Raw genomic sequence first — 20,291 nt, 5'->3', positions numbered from 1 at the left:
CTATTCCGAGGAACTTGGCAATTTCTACAGCTTTCAATTAGCTTGTCGAGCGATGGGTAATCCTTTTGCGCATGTCTCCGTTACAAAACATATCACAGCTTCATCGACTTGTGGAAATCTTCCTTTCTTAGGCCCTGCAAATGTTGACCTGCAGCTCTATTTCCATGTTCTTTTGCATACATAACTTTTCGTTTCAATGCAGCTTCATAGTGCAATCTTTTTGGCATTTTAATGTGCAATAAGGGATCAAAATTAACGAAATATAGTAACTCCACTTCTTATGTACTTTCAAAGATACAAACAAAACTTCCTAGTTTTCGCTGAGTGAGCTCCACTATAATGAAATAATAGCAGTTTCATATTTCGAAAGCACGTGAAATCACCCACGCCACTTTATTCTCCAATGGAATTGGAGAATGAGATAACTTGGAGGCAGGGTTTCCATTTAAAAGCAAAACGTGTGGTGCTGTGCAAAGCACGGAAAAATTCGAAAAAAAACTGCGATTGTAAGACAGCATCGATTCAAAGCGCACCCCATTTTTAGAGAAGTTTATGTTTATAGGGGAAAAAAAGTGCGTCTTAAAATCGAAGAAATACAGTATATTTCTTCACACACCATATTCACGAGTCATACATAATAATATACATGAGGCATGCACAGGCTGTATGAAGCTAAAAATACCGCATCAAAACTACATTTAACCTATGAATTTCTTTTTTTCTACAAATTACGTACATAAAATAAATAATTTCTGGATTACTATTTATTCAATTTTAATGAAATTTGGGATAGCTCAACAAATCTTTCCATGTGAACCAACTATAAAATATCATGAAGATCTGCCTAGTGGGAATCAAGTCGTTACATAACATTTTATGCACAAAAATGGACAGACAGACAGACATGGTGAAGACAATAGGTGCTTATCCACATATTCCAATATGCCTAAAAACTATTTATCTTTTGGAATAACATGTAATAGTGTCCTTCCATGAAACTCTTAATCATTAAAAAGAAATTAATAATTTATACAATCAAGAAAAGGCACTTGTTACTGACCTTATCCTTCAGAAAAGATGATTCACTAGCAATCTCACAATATATTTCTGGTTCTGTTGGGCTTGTTGGAGAACGAGTACTCTAGCAAAAGAAAAGAAAATAATATATACATTTAAATGTGCTATTTATAATCTTCTAAAGAACAATCTCAAAAATTATCCACAGAGAGTTAAGTACTGGTGTATTGTATATATAGCACATTTACAGGCCTGACGTAGCCAAGTGGTCAGAAGCGAGTGCAATAGCACACACACTCTTTGAGTGGACCAGGGTTCAAGCCAGTGACTGCTAAATACAATTATCATTTGTATTGATGATTTAATGTAAACTCCACTGACCTGGTGGTTGTGCCAAAGTATAAACAAGAACTTTTTATATATACAATGACTAGCCATTTTATAAGATATTCTTCCCCCTTTTATGAAATGGAGCAGGTCTTCAGTAATAGCATCACATGTTCATACCTGCAATGTATCAGGTGGGCACATGGCCATCGCAATGGGATACTGGCAGGTGCTGGTCCATACAGAATATTTAAGTGACCTTGAACATTGCATAGCAAGTGGCATTTTGCCACTCCTGATATGCAACATTCAAGGTCACTTAAATTTTTCATATAGACCAAAAACTATCAAACTATCTTGGAAATTGAAACACTGCTGAGGTTTCGTGTACAACTGTGTCTTGAGCGTATATAAGGTATGTTCGTGTCAGACGGCACATGGGATTTCTCCCATCTCCGCGTGTGTTCGCTGTATCGAGGACAGTACACTGTCAAGCCAGAGACTTGAAAGTGTGTGGACCATGTCTGTGCAGTGTGATGTGTTGTGCCCATTGTTTGTCCGGCTTATTGGCCGCCAAGCCCTTAGTGGGGCCTGACGTTGCCCATACCTCGCCATGTGGAGGCTAGCCGGGTTGTCGTTATTTGGTTTTTAGGAGCATTAGCAACTAAGGCCATATTGCTGAGGGAATATGCGGTGGTCATTCGCTGACCTTTCCGCATCCTCCGTATTTGGTGGTGACGGGCTCGAACCCGGTCTAATCAAGAAGCGTGTGCTATGCACTGCTGCTCCTTCCCACCTGGCTACGGAGGCGCGGCTAGCCGGGTGTGTCCAGTATCACAACAAGTTGCTCTGGCAGGTCCTGCCACCTAGTTTCCTGGGATTTCAGTGGCTAGGACTTAAAAAAAAAAAAAAAAAAATCACGCGTTTGACATTAATGCTTAATGAGATTGCTGTTTGGAAATCACTGGTTGGGGTTGAACGCTAGAGAGATGTGTTAAAGTCCTAATAGGTCGGGCAAAATTTTGATGTTATTAAATTTAGACATGAGGCTATACGCTAGATGAAAGATAAGTGTTAGTTGTCCCCTACTGGGACCACAAAAAAAAAGGGGGGTACACTAGAATTTGGCGGAAAGAAATTTACATGAAAGCAGTAGAATTTAGATGTTGATTAGAATTTGGCAGCATTGTTAAGGGGTGTACTCGGTCGGTTTAGTGAGAGAGAGGGGGAGACTGAAGACGGTGCGAAAACAGATAGACGAATAGAGACAATACAGTAGGCATCCCCAAAGAGGTCAGTGGAGACGAGTCCCATTAGGTGAAGTATGGGGGGAGACAGGTCTGTGTCTCCCCCCTCCCTGCCTGGGGATGGGGTTTTAAAGGGAACCGGGTTAGAGTACTCAGTTCAGATCACCAAATGGCATGTCGGCAGCAAAGCCACAGTATGGCTTTGTCGGTGATGGTTGTCATGTCCATGTAGTGTCGAATCCGGTAAGAAGGTCAAGCTGCCCATTCCACTCTGGGGGTGGGATATGTTAGCTGGAAGCAGGAACCAACCAGGCAAAGGGGTGGGAGAGACACACATTTACTTTATTCATAATCTGCATTACTACTCTACTTGCATTCATTTTTTTAATGTGTCTTGAGAATACTGAGACCAGTCCAATAACCAAATAACATACAGCCAATAGCAATCCTGACTTGAGCAAAACAACAGAAAGGTTACATTCAGTCAGAGCAACCCAGAACATTGATAACTAAAATGTACAATTCATCATACCTCATCACGGATGGAGTATCACAATAAACATCAGAACCAAGCTCCATTCCTACCAGCAAAAATATTAGGAACCATGATTGGGTCAATCATGGTTCCTAATGTTTCACACTGATGGGAGGACTAGAATAGGCTGAAATTAGTCTGAATGAATACTCTTTTGGCCCAGTGTCAATACAGGATGGCGGGAGTGTATGGGAGTGTTTTCAAATGCCTGGTGGACCACTTGATACCAAGAGCAAGCATTTGGTTATCACAGAGTAGTATAGAAAAATGGGGATTCTAGCACAAATGTTCACTTTTATAAACACAAAAAATCATCCCACCCTAAAAACACCACTTTTCTCTTAAAATCATTCATTTTCCTAAAATAATCTACAAAAATAAAAAATAAAAAAAATTATTTATATTGTTTAAAGTAACAGTATTTACCTAGAAAAAAAGAAACAAAACAAAAACAATATATAAATAAACCTAGTCGATAAGAAAATACAAATTATATGCTTCCCTCCTCATATAGGAAACTATCCAGTTAAACTTCGAATTTATTCAAATTTCAGCCTCAACTACCTACGGGGCAATTTGTTCCAGCAATCAATGACTCACTGGCTGAAAGAGAACTTCCTACAATCTAATCTAAACCTGAACTCCTGTAATTTGAATTTATGGCTCTAGTACAGGAATTCTATATGTGAAAATTCCACCCTTTCATTCATTTTAATAACACCTCTCAGAGCCTTATAAACCTCAATCAGGTGGCCTCTCTGAGGTGCCTGGTTACCAAGCTCTGTAGCCCACATAAATCAGTGTCTTTCCTCATAAGGTTGTCCTTTTGTTGATCTCACCATTCAAGTTGCCTGTCTTTGGTCCCTTTCTAGAAGCTCAATGTATTTTATCAGATGAGGTCTCTATGCTTGAACAGTATTCCAGATGTGGTCTTACAATTGCCTTAAAAAGTGGGATTATGACCTCCCTGTCTCTACAGATAATATTCGCTAAATCCTCAATATGACACCATAGGCTTTCCTGGCTGCCTGTTTACACTGTTCAGAAATTTAAAGACATAACTAATTGCTGTTATATGTCCTTACACCTCATATCTGCCCATATCGTAACTCCAAGATCCCTTTCTTCTTTCATTTTTTAATTCAACCCTACCAAGTGTATAATTTATTTGAGGTTGTAATGCCATATGTGTAAGATTGCATTTTGCAGCATTAACTTATACCTGCCACTTTTCTGACCATTTCTGAAGTCTCTTCAAATGATTATGAAGGCATTCTTGGACTAAGGGAAGGTCACCACGGACTGGAGATGTACAAATGTATGCCCAATTCACAAAGGGGGGAATCAAAAGGTGACAACTAATTACAGACCTGTCAGTCTAACTTCTGTTCCGAGGAAAATAATGGAATGACTGGTTAAAGAAGCACTGCAGGATCGTCTAGACAAGACTGCAGATATAGTTCAGACAGCATGGGTTTGTTAAGAGGAAATCTAGTCTGACCAACTTAATTGGATACAGTCAGTCCTCATTTAGCACGACAGTTGTGTTCCTAGAAACCCTCGTGCAATGCAAAATCGTGCAATATAAACAACAGGCCCTATGGGAAAAATAGGGGTAGGTGCCGACCACCCAAGATTGAACACACATTTGTAACCAAAACATTACCAAACACAATAAATAATCGTAATAAAATACTTACGTATTTTATTACGACTATTACGTAATAAAATATTGCTAATGCTTTTGCTTCTATCGTAAGCAAACTTGTTTTTTTTTTTGATTTTCTAACCAAACAGATGACAGCCGTTCCATCTCTTCCAATTCTTTGTGTCTTGATCAAATGGATTTTAATTACACTTTGAGTTGTTCTTGCTATGAAAGTTTTTTATTTTCTCTGCATTCTTTGTAATTCTCGGTGTTGCCTCATTTAGGCCTGTAGAACGTGCAATATCACATGGTCTTTCATTTCGCTCAAAGCGTTTCACAATTTGATATTTTTTCTCTATCCACAGAGGCGGACTGGTCATAAGCCTTACCGGGGAAGCCCTGGCGGGCCGGAGACCGGTGTGATTTTGGCCATAAACCATAGTATGAGGCCACTATAAATTTTCCCGGGTAAGAATTTTTGACCCAGTCCGCCTCTGTTTATCGATATTGCTTTTTTTTCTATCTGAATCTGCAGTGTGCCCCAGGACGCTTCCTTTTCACACCTTTTAAGTATTTTACTCATTTTTAGGGAATAAAGCACAATTACAAAATGAGGAGGCACGCTTGATACACATAAACAAAGCTGCGCACGTGTGGCAACTGAATAAACAACACCGTAAAGGCAGAGAGACACTATTAACACCTCACATTTTACTAAAGCACATTTCTTTGAGTTACTACCATAAAGCAATAAAAACAATTTCCAGTTGCATTCCTGCTAGTGGAATCTGTTATAAACTGGTAGTAAATTCAATCTAATTGCATTTGCGATTATATCGATAGCTGGAATTGTGTTGGTTTTTACGATGTTGCGTTCGGTTGGGGTGATTCCGCGTTCGACAGCCGTTTCTTGCAAACACAAGGCGATTTGTGCATAAGCGAATTCGTTCGTGTTATATAAGATATCATTCCCTTATTTATAAATCATGTATGATCGAATTCGTGTAGTGTAAACACGTGTTATACGAGGACTGACTGTACTATGATGTGGTCACAAAGGAACTGCATGTAAAAAAATAAATCTGATATTATATACTTGGATTTTAGGAAAGCTTTTGATACTGCTGCACATGGAAGACCACTGTACAAGTTGGAGCAGTATGGCATTACGAGCAAGTTGCTGCCATGGGAAAAAAAGGGACTGTTGAGTGGAAAAAGACAAAGGTAATCAATACACACTCTTCATGGACTAACGTTATTAGTGGAGTCCCCCCCAGGGATCTGTGTTGGGCCCATTGTTGTTTTCTATATTTATCAATGATATTGATGAAGGTATGTTAGGCTTAATTTCCAAGTTTATAGATGATGCAAAGGTAGGTAGGATTGTTAATGTCAGTAAGGATCTAGAACGCTACTGCAACAGGATCTAGAAAAGTTGAGCAGATGGGCTGAGAGGTGACAACTGAAATTTAACATTGACAAATGTAAAGTACTGCATATGGGTAGCAGTAACCCCAGAGTAACATACCAATTGTGAGGTACTACATTCAGGGTAGTGGGGAATGAAAAAGACCTGGGGAACAATTCTGCAGTCAGATATCAAATTTTCTGAGCAGCACAGACAAACTGCCAAAGCAGCTCAAGGGGACTTGTCAATGATATATGTAAATTTTGCTAGCAGGGATAAGGAGGTGATTATCCCCTTGTATAAGGCAATTGTCAGGCCACACCTTGAGTACTGTATACAGGTCTGAAGGCTTCATTTTAGGAAGGATATAGGGCTGCTAAAACAAATACAGAGAAGGGCAATGAGATTAGTGAGTGAAACAAAGGGTTGCTCTTATGAAGAAAGGCTTAAGTTTCGCAAATTACAGTGCTTGGAGACTAGACACCTACGAGGTGATCTGATTGAGGTGTATAAAGCCTTGAATGGCCTTGAATTTGAGCAAGCTAAGTGCTGATGAGATTCTTCCTCTTGCTTAAATTCTGCACCTGAGGGGGCATAAATTCAAATTGAAGAAAGACAGCTGTGGATTATATGTGCAGAAATTTGCCTTTAGTCAGTGGGTGGTTGATTGCTGGAACAAACTTCCATCTGCTGTCGTGGAAGTTGACAGCTTAAATAAATTCAAGGCTGAACTAGTCAAACTTTTGGGGTGAATGGGTGGGTGAAATGGGAAGGTGTTTTTTTTTTTTTTTTGGCTGATGCTGTATAAGCTTGCTTTCTAGCATCATATGCCTTTGGAAATGCTAATGCTAAATCATCCTAAAAGAGTGCAGCTTAGTACTGATCATTATTGAATCTACCAATCTTTATGTCTTCAGCAAATTTTGACATCATACCTTCTATCCCTTTGTCAATGACATTTATAAACATCAGAAACAGTGGTCCAAGAAGCAATCCTTTGTGAACCCCACTCCTGACATTACACTAAAGAATGTCCATTAATTACAACCATGCCCTGCAGCCACATAGCAATCAGTCTCAGAATCTTACTGAATCCATTCAAGACTAAACATTCAATCAGGTCTCCACACAGGTACCTGGTTTCGAGATGCTGCAATTTGCAGAAATGATGACTTTCAACGTAAGATCCTTTTGTTCCCTTCACCAATCTGTATGCCTTTCTCTGCACCCATCCAGCAAATCAACATCCTTCCTAAAGTCAGGCCTCCACACATGTATCAAACACATGTGTGATACATGTAATCAAGATGTGGCCTACCACTGGCCTTATACAAAAGGATAATTACCTCCTTATCCCTACTAGCAAAATTCCTGTATATCATTGACAAGACCCCATGACCTGCTCTGGCAGACTGTCTGCACTGTACAGAAAACTTCATATCACACAGCACAAATCCCCACAAGTCTTTTTCATTCTCTACTACCCCGAATGTACGTTACCATACATTTGATAAGTTACTCTGGGGTTACTGCTACCTACGTGGAATAACTTCTATTTGTCAATGTTAAATTTCAACTGTCTTTTCTCAGCCTATCCTACCCCATTTTACTAGTTCTTGTTCCAGTAGCTCACCCTGATGACCACTGAACCTCCCTGCCAACCATTGTATCATCTACAAACTTAGACGTTAAGCCTGACATTCATTGATAAATATTCAGTACAACAATGGACCCAGCACTGAATTCTCGGAAACTCCCACTGTCCCATTTCACCCATCCATTCACTCCAAACGTTTGTCTTAGTATAGTAATGGAAGGCAAATGTATAGGAACAGTAAGGTCTATCTTGGGGAAGGGGAGGAATGGTGGTGGTGTAGCGGTTTAGAGGCACAAGGGCAACTGAGGCCAAAATGTGCCTATTCAAATATTTGGAACCGTACTGGAGTTTGCCTTATTTGATATTAGATTCGTAAAGTCTAATTTGTCTAAGATAAGCAAAAGCTCATCCAGATTGGCATTGTTTCCCAATAGTGGGTTAGTGATAAAGGTTCTTGCATTTGTGTCGGAGAGAGAGGAAGGTAACATTTCTGATATGGGAATAATACAAACAGTCTAACAGAATAGGTCGAACTATAAGTTGTGATGAACAATGCGTGCATATAGGAGGGTTATCACCCATGAGCAGGAACAAGTGGGGCAGGTGTGTGTGCCCTATATGCAATCATGCCAGTATTACTTCTTCATGGCTGTTTTTCCTCAAGCTGGAGCTCCATATTTGTGGTTCCTGTTTAATTTCAAATATTTTATTGTTCGCATGTGTCTTCCAAATATTTAACCATTGGTCCCTACAGATACGTTGGATATGTTTTAGAAAATCTATATAGGGTATTTGTAAGTTGGAGGTGCACTGCTGTTTGGGTGTTTGGCTGCGTGGTCTGCTGTTTCATTACCTGTGATTCCAGCATGCCCTGGAATCCAACAGAAACTTACAGTATGATTCCTATTCCTCAAATGATTTAGACGAGACCAGATTTCTTTTACTATGGAATGTGGGGTTGAGAAATTGTCACTTATTGCGGAAAGCACACTCATGGAATGCATATATGTTAAAATATCAGTGTTGAGACAGATATTGATATTATTCTACATAGGCAGAACACCCTAGGTTTTTATTCAGAAAGACACAGCTTTTTACTCAATCCTGGATTTCTTTTTCTTCTTCTTTGGAAGAGAAGGTTGATGGTGTTCTGATGGGTACTTATGAGATCTTGAAGAGTATAGTGAATAACCTCAAAGGAATTAAAATTGCTCAGATATACAATGTAACACCAGAGTTCACACTTGTACATTAGGCAACACAGCGACAATCGCCAAAACAGATTACTCTGGTTCCACAGGAGGTAGTTGTTGATGACTATTGTCAAGTAAATGGGAAATATACTATGCAAGAAAGATAGGCTAGACAGGGATATTGTCTGCTGGGTAAAAGTAGGGATGACATTATCATCTGTACTTTTACATACATAACATCTTATAAGCACAGAAGATGTAATATTGTTCTATACATTGGCACTAATCACATTAAGAGCAGAAGATCTCAGATTTACTTAAATACAGAGCAATGTTCAGAAACAGTAATGATTTACGATTAAATTGGAGGGTATCTGCAATTCTGCAGAGACACAACAGGAGGGAGTGCATGATGAGAGCTTTGTCAATTCCGCTCTGGAGAGAACATGTTCGAGCTTATAGTTTAACTGAAAGGAACGAAGTCACACAAACAAGTTCGTATAAACCTGTTCTATCAAAGTGCCACACACACACACCAACAAATATTTTCAAGGTATATGACCCAGATTTGTAGCCGCCAAAGCTTTCCTGCCATTTGATTTCAGTTTCTTCCAAGAACTATATATATACTTAAGGCAGTAGCTTGGGTCACCTCAATAACTAAGATGACCAAATTCAAATTACTGCATACCAAGGTGCTTTTCCTGCACGAAAATCAGTTATATACTCCCCAAAGTCGAACTACATGATCATGCAATTCGTGGGTATCATTTTTTCAAGGGAGGTCAGAAAATGACACTAGTACCATGACATATATCTAACTTGGGCCAATTTCTTTGAACAGATGCGTGTAACAAAAACAAAATGGCTAATCAAACTCCAAGAATTGAAAACTGAAGTGAATACAGTTGAATGCAGTAACATTAAATAGTCGAACTAGCCAAACAAATTCCAAGAAGGTGCGGGGGGGGGGGATTTCCTTCAGTACGAACATGAAACCTTTCTGAACTTCAACGGAATGGTAATCACACAACGATAGATGGAATAGGACCAGGGTATGTCTGCCCAGGGCAAAAGCTGATGACGTATCTTTTAAGGGCACAAAAGGTGATACTGTTGTACAAGTTGGCACCAATGACATTAAGAGGAGGAGATCTGCAGATTTACTTAAATACAGGTCAATGTTGCAAAAAAGTCATGAGTTAGGGTTAAATTTGAAAGTGTCTGCAATTCTGCCCAGACACGATAGGAGGGAGTAAATGATGACAGCCTTGTCAATCAATTCGGCCCTGGAGGGAATGTGCAAGGCTCAAGAGGTAGAATTTTTTTCAGCATGGTCTTTGCTTGTTAACAGGAGAGACTGCTTCTACAGGGATGGGATACACTTAAATAGAAAAGGTGCAAGAATATTTGCTGATGCTATCGAGGCAGTGTTAGGTGGGTCGGAAAACTTCTAGCTTGGGAGGATTCACAGACTAAAAGGTTAAAAGTAGCTGCAGGCAGAGGTGAAGGTGACTCTTGCACTACTTCTATTAGAATAAGCAGCAGTGTGGAGCGAGGGGTGTTGGGTTTTCAGGGACTGATGGCAATCATCGTGAAACAGGTGGGTATATGGGATGTGTTGGGGTAACTAGGAATAAGAATAGGTGCATGTATACCAATGCTAGAAGAATAGTAAATAAATTTGATGAATTTGAAGTGTTGGTCAAGACATCAAAGTGGATATTGTTAGGATATCAGAGACGTGGTGTCACACAGATATTAGGAATGCAGAATTGGAATTTGGGGAGTACAATGTGTACATAAAGGATAGACAGGATAGGAAGGGAGGAGGTATTATGCCGTTCATTAAGAAAAACAAAATCAAAAGAAGTGCATCCAGTTGATATAGATGAACAGTGCACTGTTGAGTCAGTTTGGTGTAACATAAGCACTGCGAAAGCAAAAATAAGAGTAGGAGTGTGTTATAGGCCTAATGACTCGAATGAGTACAATGAACAATTGTACAGAGAAATAGAGTGGGCTAGGAAATCAGAATGTCTTATAATGGGGGATTTTAACTTCCCAGATATTAACTGGAACTTGTGGGTTGGTCACTCGCACACTAGTAAGACTTTTGTGGATTTATTGGATGATTGTTTTCTGCAGCAGTGCTCAGGAGGCAACGAGAGAGGGTAATACTCTTGATCTGGTTATCAGCAGAGATCATTCATGTACTAAGAATTTGCAGATAAAGGAACCACTTAGTGGCAGTTTTTAAATTCTGTACGGTGGGATCACCTGATGATGTTACCAACAGCAAATTCTAAGTGGGAAGCAATCAAGGAATTAATCGTGGAACCTACTAAAAGTTTCATATCTATTAAGAAATATTGTTCAAGGTTTAGGCCTAAATGGTTATCAAATGAACTAATGAGACTCATGACAGAGAAGAAAAATGCATAGCATACATATAAATTATCAGGCGACACAGAAACCTATGGCAGATATAAGCTAGTCTGTAATCAAGTCATAAAGGAGATTAGGCAGACAAAGACAGATTACAAGAAATCTTTGGCAAAGGATGATAAGAAAAACAGCAAGGATTTCTTTACTTATATAAACTCTAAAAGGAAAGGGATGAATCTGATCAGTCCACTTGATTTGAACCATCAGTCGAATTCAAAGACAACAGTCGAGCCATCACCAATAGTTGATGGTTCGACTGTTGATGATCCTGCTCAGATGGCAAACAAACTGAATGAGTATTTTTCATTTACATTCACGAGGAGTTCTTAAGGTTTGAAAATGCCAGAAGGTTATCAAATTGTATCAGGGTGCTTAATGATTTTGTAATAACTGAGAACAAAGTGGAGGGGAAATTGTTGACGTTAAGCATAAGAAAGGCACCTGGGGTGGATGGGGGCTATCCAGTTATATTAAAGGAGCAGCAAAGGAAGTAAGCAAACACTTAGCCATAATTATGAGAGCATCCTTGGACTCAGGGGAGGTCCCCATGGACTGGAGATCTGGGTAAAATATTGGAGTCACTGGTTAAAGATGCATTGCAGGATCATCTAGACAAGACTGCAGCAATAATTCAGACACAGCATGGGTTTGTTAAGGGAAAGTCTTGTCTGACAAATTTGATTGGTTATTATGATGTGTTTACAAAGGAACTTGAGGCAAAAAATAATTTTGATATCATATACTTGGATTTGAAGAAAGCTTTTGACACTGTTGCACATGGAAGACTACTGTACAAACTGGAGCAGAATGGCATTAAGGGTAAATTGCAACAATGGATAAAAGGATGAGTGAGTGGGAGAAGACGGAGGGTGGTAATCAATGGGTGCTGCTCTTCATGGACTAATGTTATTAGTGGACTCGCACAGGGTTCGGTGTTGTGTCCACTGTTGTTTTGTATATTTATCAATGATATTGATGAAGGTATATCAGGCTTAGTGTCGAAGTTTGCATTTGATACAAAAGTTGGTAATGGCAGTGTGCTACTGCAACAGGATCTAGAAAATTTGGGCAGATGGGCTGAGAAGTGGCAACTGAAGTTTAACCTTGACAAACGCAAAGTACTGCATAGGGGTAGAAGTAACCCCAGAGAAACATACCAACTGTGTGGTACTACACTTAAGGTGGTGGAAAATGAAAAAGACCTGGGAGTAATTGTGGAGTCAGATATGGTTTTCTGAGCAATGCAGACAGGCTGCCAGTGCAGGTCATGGGGATTTGTCAATGATATATAGGAATTTTGTAGCAGGGAAAAGGAAGTGATTGTCCCTCTGTATAAGGCAATGGTCAGGTCAGGCCACGCCTTGAGTACTGCATACAAGTCTGGAGGCCTCATTTTTGGAAGGATGTAGACTTTCTGGAGTGTGTACAGAGAAGGGCAACAAGATTGGTGAGGGGAATGAAGGGATCCTTTTACCAAGAGAAGCTTATGTTCTGCAAATTGCAGCGGCCAGAGACTACGCACCTGTGAGGTGATCTGACTGAAGTGTATAAGGCCTTCAATGTGTTGAGCACGCTAAATTCTGATGGGATTCTTTCACTTGTTCGGATTATGAACCTAAGGAGGCATAAATTCAAATTAAGGAAAGTCGGGTGTAGAATAGATGTGCGGAAATTTAGCCAGCGAGTGGTTAATTGTTGGAACAAACTTCCATCTGTCGTTGTGGAAGTTGATAGGTTAAATAAATTTAAGGAGTAACTGGACAAACATTTACAGGGAATGGTTGTGTGAATTTTTTTTTTTTTTTTTTGGCTAATGCTGCATAAATTCATACACAGCTTTCTTGCATCACATGCTACTACTACTACACTCGGGCCTTTCCACACAGTATAAGAGCAGCAATACTATCCACTGACTGCACGGAGAAAAAGAATGAAAAATGATGTACAGCCTACCTGACGAGTCGCCTGCACAAGGGACTTTATCTTTCTGGTGAACTCCATCTCTTCAATTTTTTTTTTTTTTTTCTTTTAAATCCGAGAAAATAAAGCAATTTATTATTTACATTACAGATATGAACACACACATATAAAAAGGTAGCATGTTTATCCGCCACAAGGATTTTTCCCTATATAACTTATAACTTAAATATAACTTATATTTATATATACATATATATATATATATATAAAAGAGAAAGTAAAACCGATCACTCCAGTTTCTCACATCGTATAAACAGACGTATTTACTCGCCAGCACTCAAAAATATTATCAACATTTCACATTTAAGAAATTGTCAATACGCGCTCTCAGCTATTTTCACACATAACGATTGGTTGCATTAATTGACAAAGCGGTCGCCCAAAAGCGCAAAAGATAAGGACATAGCCAGTCACACAAGAACGGAATCGAAATCTACCAAACACCCGCTCTGCCTCCAGCGGTATCAACCACTTCAAAAGAGAGTATGGCAAACAGTCTTACCAGGGAGATTGACCTTTTCCCATAGAGAGCCCGCACACCAATACTCGGTAGCCTCCATAAGGTCGGCACAAACCCACTGCATTCGGAACAGACCCAATGCATTCGATCCTACACCCGGATGCTCCAAACTGTTTCCATGAAAGTACACAAGAAATGCATGGAGTAAATATGTGAATGTGCATCCATATTACCTGAATACATTGTTTCGGAAATACTGTATTATAATTGTTTCGGAAATACTGTATCATAATTGTTTAGATTCTGGAGGACTCAAAACAATTATTTTCCTCGTGGTTTTCTCATAAATATTAAATGTTTCACAACTGAATGAGGTACTAGATTTAACAGTTTTGAGGATACGTTTTTCTTGTTTTGTGACTATCTACCTCCACACCTCGATAAAATCTTTGAGAAACTGTCTCGCCGCAGCTGGTGAGTATGGGCTTGGCAAACCCATACTCACCAGCTGATATGATGATATCCAGGTCCTGAGCTGGATATCATCATTCTTCTCTTTCTTGGTGATTCCTTTCTACTTCTCTCTCTCTCTCTCTCTCTCTCTCTCTCTCTCTCTCTCTTTCTCTCTCTCTCTCTCTCTCTCTCTCTCTCTCTCTCTCTCTCTCTCAGGGGGTAACTTTGGAAATTTTTTTTTTTTTTTGGCTGGTGCAGCATAAGCCTCAGGCTTCCTTGTACCATATGTCCATTAATAATAATAATAATAATAATGTAACTACACAGGTTTCTTTCTCTATCCGAAATGTTTGGTGGCTGTTGATACCGTTTAAAAAAAAAAGGAAAATAGTTAAATGTTATGTGATGTGTTTATTGCTCTTGAGAGTGAGAAACACACACACGAGCAATTTCATTCGACTGTTTGGACTGTGCCAGACCAAAACCAAGGATCGACCCACTGTTAGTGCAATACAGGAGCTCACAGCTGGTGAGTATGGGCTTGGCACACCCAGGGTCCTGAGCTGGATATCATCATTCTTCTCTTTTAGTTTGACTCTCTCTCTCTCTCTCTCTCTCTCTCTCTCTCTCTCTCTCTCTCTCTCTCTCTCTCTCTCTATCTCTCAGGGTAACTCAAGCATTTTTTTTTTTTTGGCTGGTACAGCATAAGCCTCAGGCTTCCTTGCACCATGTAGCTAATAATAATAATAATAATACTAATAATAATAAAAAAATAATAATAATAATAATACAATACAATTTTATTTATCAAGAGAATTCGTTTACAATAAATGAACTTGTTAAGAAAAGTAAATTTCTTGACAACAAGTCGCAATTCTTCCTTTACAACAGTTTTGTACAAATTTGTTATCTTACAGAAAAGACTATGAAATCACTACACATAGTATATTCCACACTGTAAACAGAGGTAGTAGTTTATCTGCATATCAATTCTAATCTACTGTGTCATTGAGTATCAAGAATTTTCTTATTAGGAATTTTAATTTGGAGATGGTGTAACTTCTCCTGAGCCTGAAATCAATGCTAGCCAACAAGTTGTTTATTATATTCATTGTGTGCCTATCTACAAATCTATTTAGTATCCTAGGGTGAGACAAAGTAATTGCTTTTGGGTTCCTTAAATTTTGTGAGACGTTTCTTTGCAGATTCGACTCTTCAAAAATAGTGTTAAGATTTTTTAAGAATAGATTTAACTTCAGTTTTTGAACTGGATAAAGTATTTTATATTTCAAAAAAAAATTGCCTTCTCTTATTCAGGTCATTCCAAAAGTTTGTCACCATTAAAAGTCTCAGTATCCTATTAATTAAGTTGTTTATTACCCTTATTTCAGTTATATTTGCTCGTGCCCATACATTTAGTAAATAATTGAATTGTGAGTCCACTTATGCATAATATGAGGTAACTTTTGTTCTAACATTTAACTTATTCTTAATGTAGTAAAAAAGTACACATAAAATCTCATTTTTTTTGTACAAATTTGTTATATATGGATTGACTATAATCCTTGGGTTAAGGATTGTAGTCAATCCATAACCCAAGGTAACAATGATCTGAAACACTTCCTATAATAATAATACAATACAATTTATTTTTATCAAGAGAATTTGTTTACAACAACAACAACAACAACAACAGCAACAATAATAATAATAATAATAATAATAATAATAATAATAATACAATACAATTTATTTTTTTCTTCTTCTTCTTCTTCTTCTTTTTTTTCATCATAATGAAGATCTCTAAAAGTTTGTGATGGCCCAGTGGTTAAGACACTGGACTACCAGCCTGATGGACCAGTGTTCAAGTACCACCTTGTCGGATGCGAATGCGGCTACATAATGCTGCGAGACTGGTATAGCAATAGTAATAAATTAGAATAATAATAATAAATTAATTAATAGTAATAAATAGTTAATAAATAAATAAACATTGTGGAAGTTGTTCCAAGGGACTTACGGACACCAAGTTCGGCTCCTTGCTTTCCAGACTACTGCTCTTGGGAACCAATAGAAGCAGTGAAATAATCACTTTCACCTCTACAACTGTTAATCTATTAGTCTGAGAATAATACATTAACAGTAGTATGTGAATCTCCCAAGCTTGCTGTTTTTCGATCCCGATATCACAGCAAATATTGTCACAAATGACCAGGGTGTGGAGTTGATAGTGATCCTATTATGTTAACATTGATCCTAATTCGCATATGTAAACATGTCTAGTATCTTATGTAGGACGGCACCTGAACGTCAATTCATCTCTGCCTCTGTACACTGTGATGATTACAGAAAGCACTGTAAAAGGCAAGAAATGTGTGTAATATTATGTTCGTGCAATGTGTGTTGTTGTTGTGTTGTTTCTGGCCGTTTTGTCACCAGGCAGGCGATCGCCCGGAAAGCCTGCCCAGTGTCCGTCCACACCACGGGAAAGGTAGGCCACAACTACGCATGTATCGCGACCGTCCTCCGAACGCTCTGGTTTACCAGCTCTTACTGCCCTGATATCAGAGGGAAAAAAATAATAATAATAATAAATATTTATATATATATGTAAGAAAATAATAACCTTCTTAACATGCCAGAACCAGGCGCCGCGCCATGGGAACAAATTGGTAGAAACACAGCTTTGTAATATAACCGAAGAGAACGAGAATTAAGAACCCAAGATTGTTTAGAGAGACGCAGTCACAAAGTAAGTTTTTTGAATTTCTCTGAGAGATCTTCCAAGTGTTTAGTAAACGTAAGTTTACTATCAATGATCAGACCAAGAAATTTTAGAGAAGAAACCATGGAAAGTGATTTGTTTTGAAGTTTTACAACAGGTGGCCGTGAAATATTAAGCGAACCCTTAACCAGCATCATTTTAGTTTTCGTGGAGGATATGGATAATTTATTTATGGTGGACCATTGAGAGAGAGATCTGACATGACTAATTTGGCAGTATTTTCAAGGGAGGCACGGGAATTGCCTTTGATCAGCAGGGTGAGATCGTCTGAATTTCTGGATCTAACTCCGTCTCCCATCGTCCTTGACGAATGGGAGACGGAGTTAGATCCAGAAAAAACAGAAACTGTACGGTTTTCAAAATAACTTCTTAAAAGGTTATGGAGAGGAAGAGGACAATCGGTAGCACGTAAGCGAGCAACAAATTAGACCACCATAACAGATCAAACGCCGCAGAAAAATCAACAAAAATAGTAAGACCGTATTTAGAATTTGCAGAGTTAACTCAAGAAAGGAATTCAACGACTGCTTCTTCAGTTCCTCGTCCAGTTCGGAAACCATATTGATCGTCTGATAAAAGAGAGGTGTTCGTGAATAGTGAAGTGAGACTTATATCAATCAGCCTTTCAAGTGTTTTGGCCAAATGCGATAACAGAGCAATAGGACAGAAGGACTTGCCACTTTGGGTGTTTGAAGAATTAGAAATTAGTTTAAGAAGAGCTGTCTTCCAGATAACAGGAATGTGCTTTTATTCAGACATTTGTTGAATATAGTCGGAAGAACCGTCGGACGTAGCTTGTGGAATTGTTTGATAAAGATGCCCTCATGAAGGTCGAGGCCTGGAAAACCAGAGTTTTTAATTTTTAGGCCAGCTGTGTCCACATCCAGCTGCGTAAATGGCTGAGATTCAGAAGTGGTAGTGTAGGAGTTATAGAGCTCTTATTTGTTGATGAGTAGTCAAATCATCCTCTGGGCGATCAGAAGGAAGATTGTCCAAGATAGTGTTGATGGTGCCCTTCCAGGTAAGAGTTTCGGTGCCGTTTGGGGTACCGACCAATAAAGAGTAGGGGAATAGGATTTGTTCCTCGTAAGGCGATAAACAAGGCCCCATGGGTCCCGATTGCCAGTAGAAGTAACCAAGTTCTGCCAAGATTTTATTTTACAGGCAGTGATGGTTTTGACGTATTGTCTTTTGAAACCCTGATATTCTAAGACTTTCGACGTCGGGAGGTGGCCAGCTCCTGCGATGTTGTTGGTGAGTACGCCTAGCCCGATGCACTTGCTGACGAAGCAGAGTAAGTTCTTGGTTCCACCATGGATTGGGATGGGAAGACTAAATTTTCTTTTTGGCTGCTTTATAACAGGTGTGGCTGAGAGTATCATTAACATAAGAAGCTAATTCAGAAACTGTAAAGTGATGGTCGAAGTTTATGGTTTTAATTAGGAAATAAGTGTTGACTGAGTGATTAAACCGGTTCCACATGATGCGTCGCAAACAAAATCTTCTAAGGTCCTATAGTGGAGGATTATATGATTGTGCAGAGCAAGTCACAGAGAAGGTGATCGAACGCTGATCACTTGGGCAAATGTTAGTATTTAATGTCCAGTCATTAATGTTTGAACAAACAGTGTAAGAAGTAGCAGTGATGTCTATATTTGATTCGCCATTTAGAGAGCTGAAAGTCAGCCAGGTTTATTTAGAACCGTCAGCTCATGTGAAAGGAGAAAGTCTTCTATGAGTGAACTCTTTTTATCAGTATGATCGGAGTGCCATAGACTGGATTTGGCATTAACGTTTGACATTGTAATAAGTTTGGCAGTACCTACCAACGAAATAACTTGATCGAAGTAGGCAAGATGAAGTGTAATATCGGAAGTTGGTGGGCAGTATTGTGAAACTAGAAAGTAAGAGCCATGAGGAGTAGACACACTTATGCAGACAGCGTGTTGATTAGTAAGACTAATTATCTTGACTACGTCCAATTTAGAATTAACTATGACGAAAGCCGTACGTGGTTCAGCATGTTCCAGCTGAATAACCCTAAAAGAGATAGGGTATTCGGTTATTTTACAGCGGAAATGGTATGGTTCTAGTAAGGCTATAATTTCATATTTAATTTCGTCGGTTACCTTTCGGATTTCATCGGCCACCAATCTTGACCGCTGAGCATTCAGTTGAAGTAGGCTAAGTTCAGAGACTGATTCATCTGCAGACGAAGAACTGGTAAAAGACGTATCCATACTTGGTCTATTGTAGTAGTAGTAGTAGTAGTAGTGGCATGTGATTGCAAGAAAGCAAATGTATGAGCTTATGCAGCATCAGCCAAAAGAAAAAAAAAAAAAAATCACACCATTCCCTCCAAATGCCTGTCCAGTTCCTCCTTAAATTTATTCAACTTATCAACTTCCACAACGACAGATGGAAGTTTGTTCCAGCAATTAACCACCCGCTGGCTAAAGGAAAATTTCCGCACATCTATTCTACATCTGTCTTTTCTTAATTTGAATTTATGCCCCCTTAGATTCGTAATCTGAACAAGTGGAAGGATCCCATCAGAATTCAGCGTGCTCAACCCATTCAAGGTGATCGAACCTTATATACCTCAATCAGACCACCGCGCAGGTGCCTAGTCTCCAGCCACTGCAATTTGCAGAACTTAAGCCTCTCTTGGTAAGAGGATCCCTTCATTCCCCTCACCAATCTTGTTGCCCTTCTCTGTACACGCTCAAGTAAATCTACATCCTTCCTAAACTGAGGCCTCCAGACCGATAGGCAGTACTCAAGCCGTGGCCTAACCATTGCCTTATACAGAGGGATAATCATCTCCTTTTCCCTGCTAGCAAAATTCCTATATATCATTGACAAAACCCCATGACCTGCCCTGGCAGCCTGTCTGCATTGCTCAGAAAACTTCATATCTGCTTGCACAATTACTCCCAGGTCTTTTTCATTTTCTACCACCTTAAGTGTAGTACCACACAGTTGGTACGTTTCTCTGGAGTTACTTCTACCCATATGTAGTACTTTGCATTTGTCAAGGTTAAACTTCAGTTGCCACTTCTTAGCCCATCTGCCCAAATTATCTAGATCCTGTTGCAGTAGCACACTGCCATTACTGTCATTAACAACCCTGCCAACCTTTGTATCATCTGCAAACTTCGACATTAAGCCTGATATACCTTCATCAATATCA

At 39.1% G+C, this 20,291-nt stretch overlaps 1 protein-coding gene across 1 annotated transcript in view; it reads right to left on the bottom strand.

Moving 5' to 3' along the window:
* Vps50 (vacuolar protein sorting 50) overlaps nt 1-13,541 on the bottom strand; it is a 731,402-nt gene extending 717,861 nt beyond the window's left edge. Inside the window, exons 1-2 of the mRNA XM_090374870.1 lie at nt 13,374-13,541; nt 1,061-1,141 (exon numbers count right to left, since the gene is read on the bottom strand). Coding sequence (XP_090230996.1) covers nt 1,061-1,141; nt 13,374-13,421 — 129 coding nt within the window. The 5' untranslated portion in view covers nt 13,422-13,541. The remainder of the gene's footprint in view (nt 1-1,060; nt 1,142-13,373) is intronic.
* Nucleotides 13,542-20,291: the final 6,750 nt, after the last annotated feature.

Source organism: Mastigoproctus giganteus, chromosome 1 (genome assembly GCF_048544385.1).
Source record: "Mastigoproctus giganteus isolate SK-2022 chromosome 1, ASM4854438v1, whole genome shotgun sequence".
Taxonomy (NCBI): Eukaryota; Metazoa; Arthropoda; class Arachnida; order Uropygi; family Thelyphonidae; genus Mastigoproctus; species Mastigoproctus giganteus.
The sequence above is the reverse complement of the archived record's forward strand: the minus strand, read 5'-3'. Positions and strand labels throughout refer to the sequence as shown.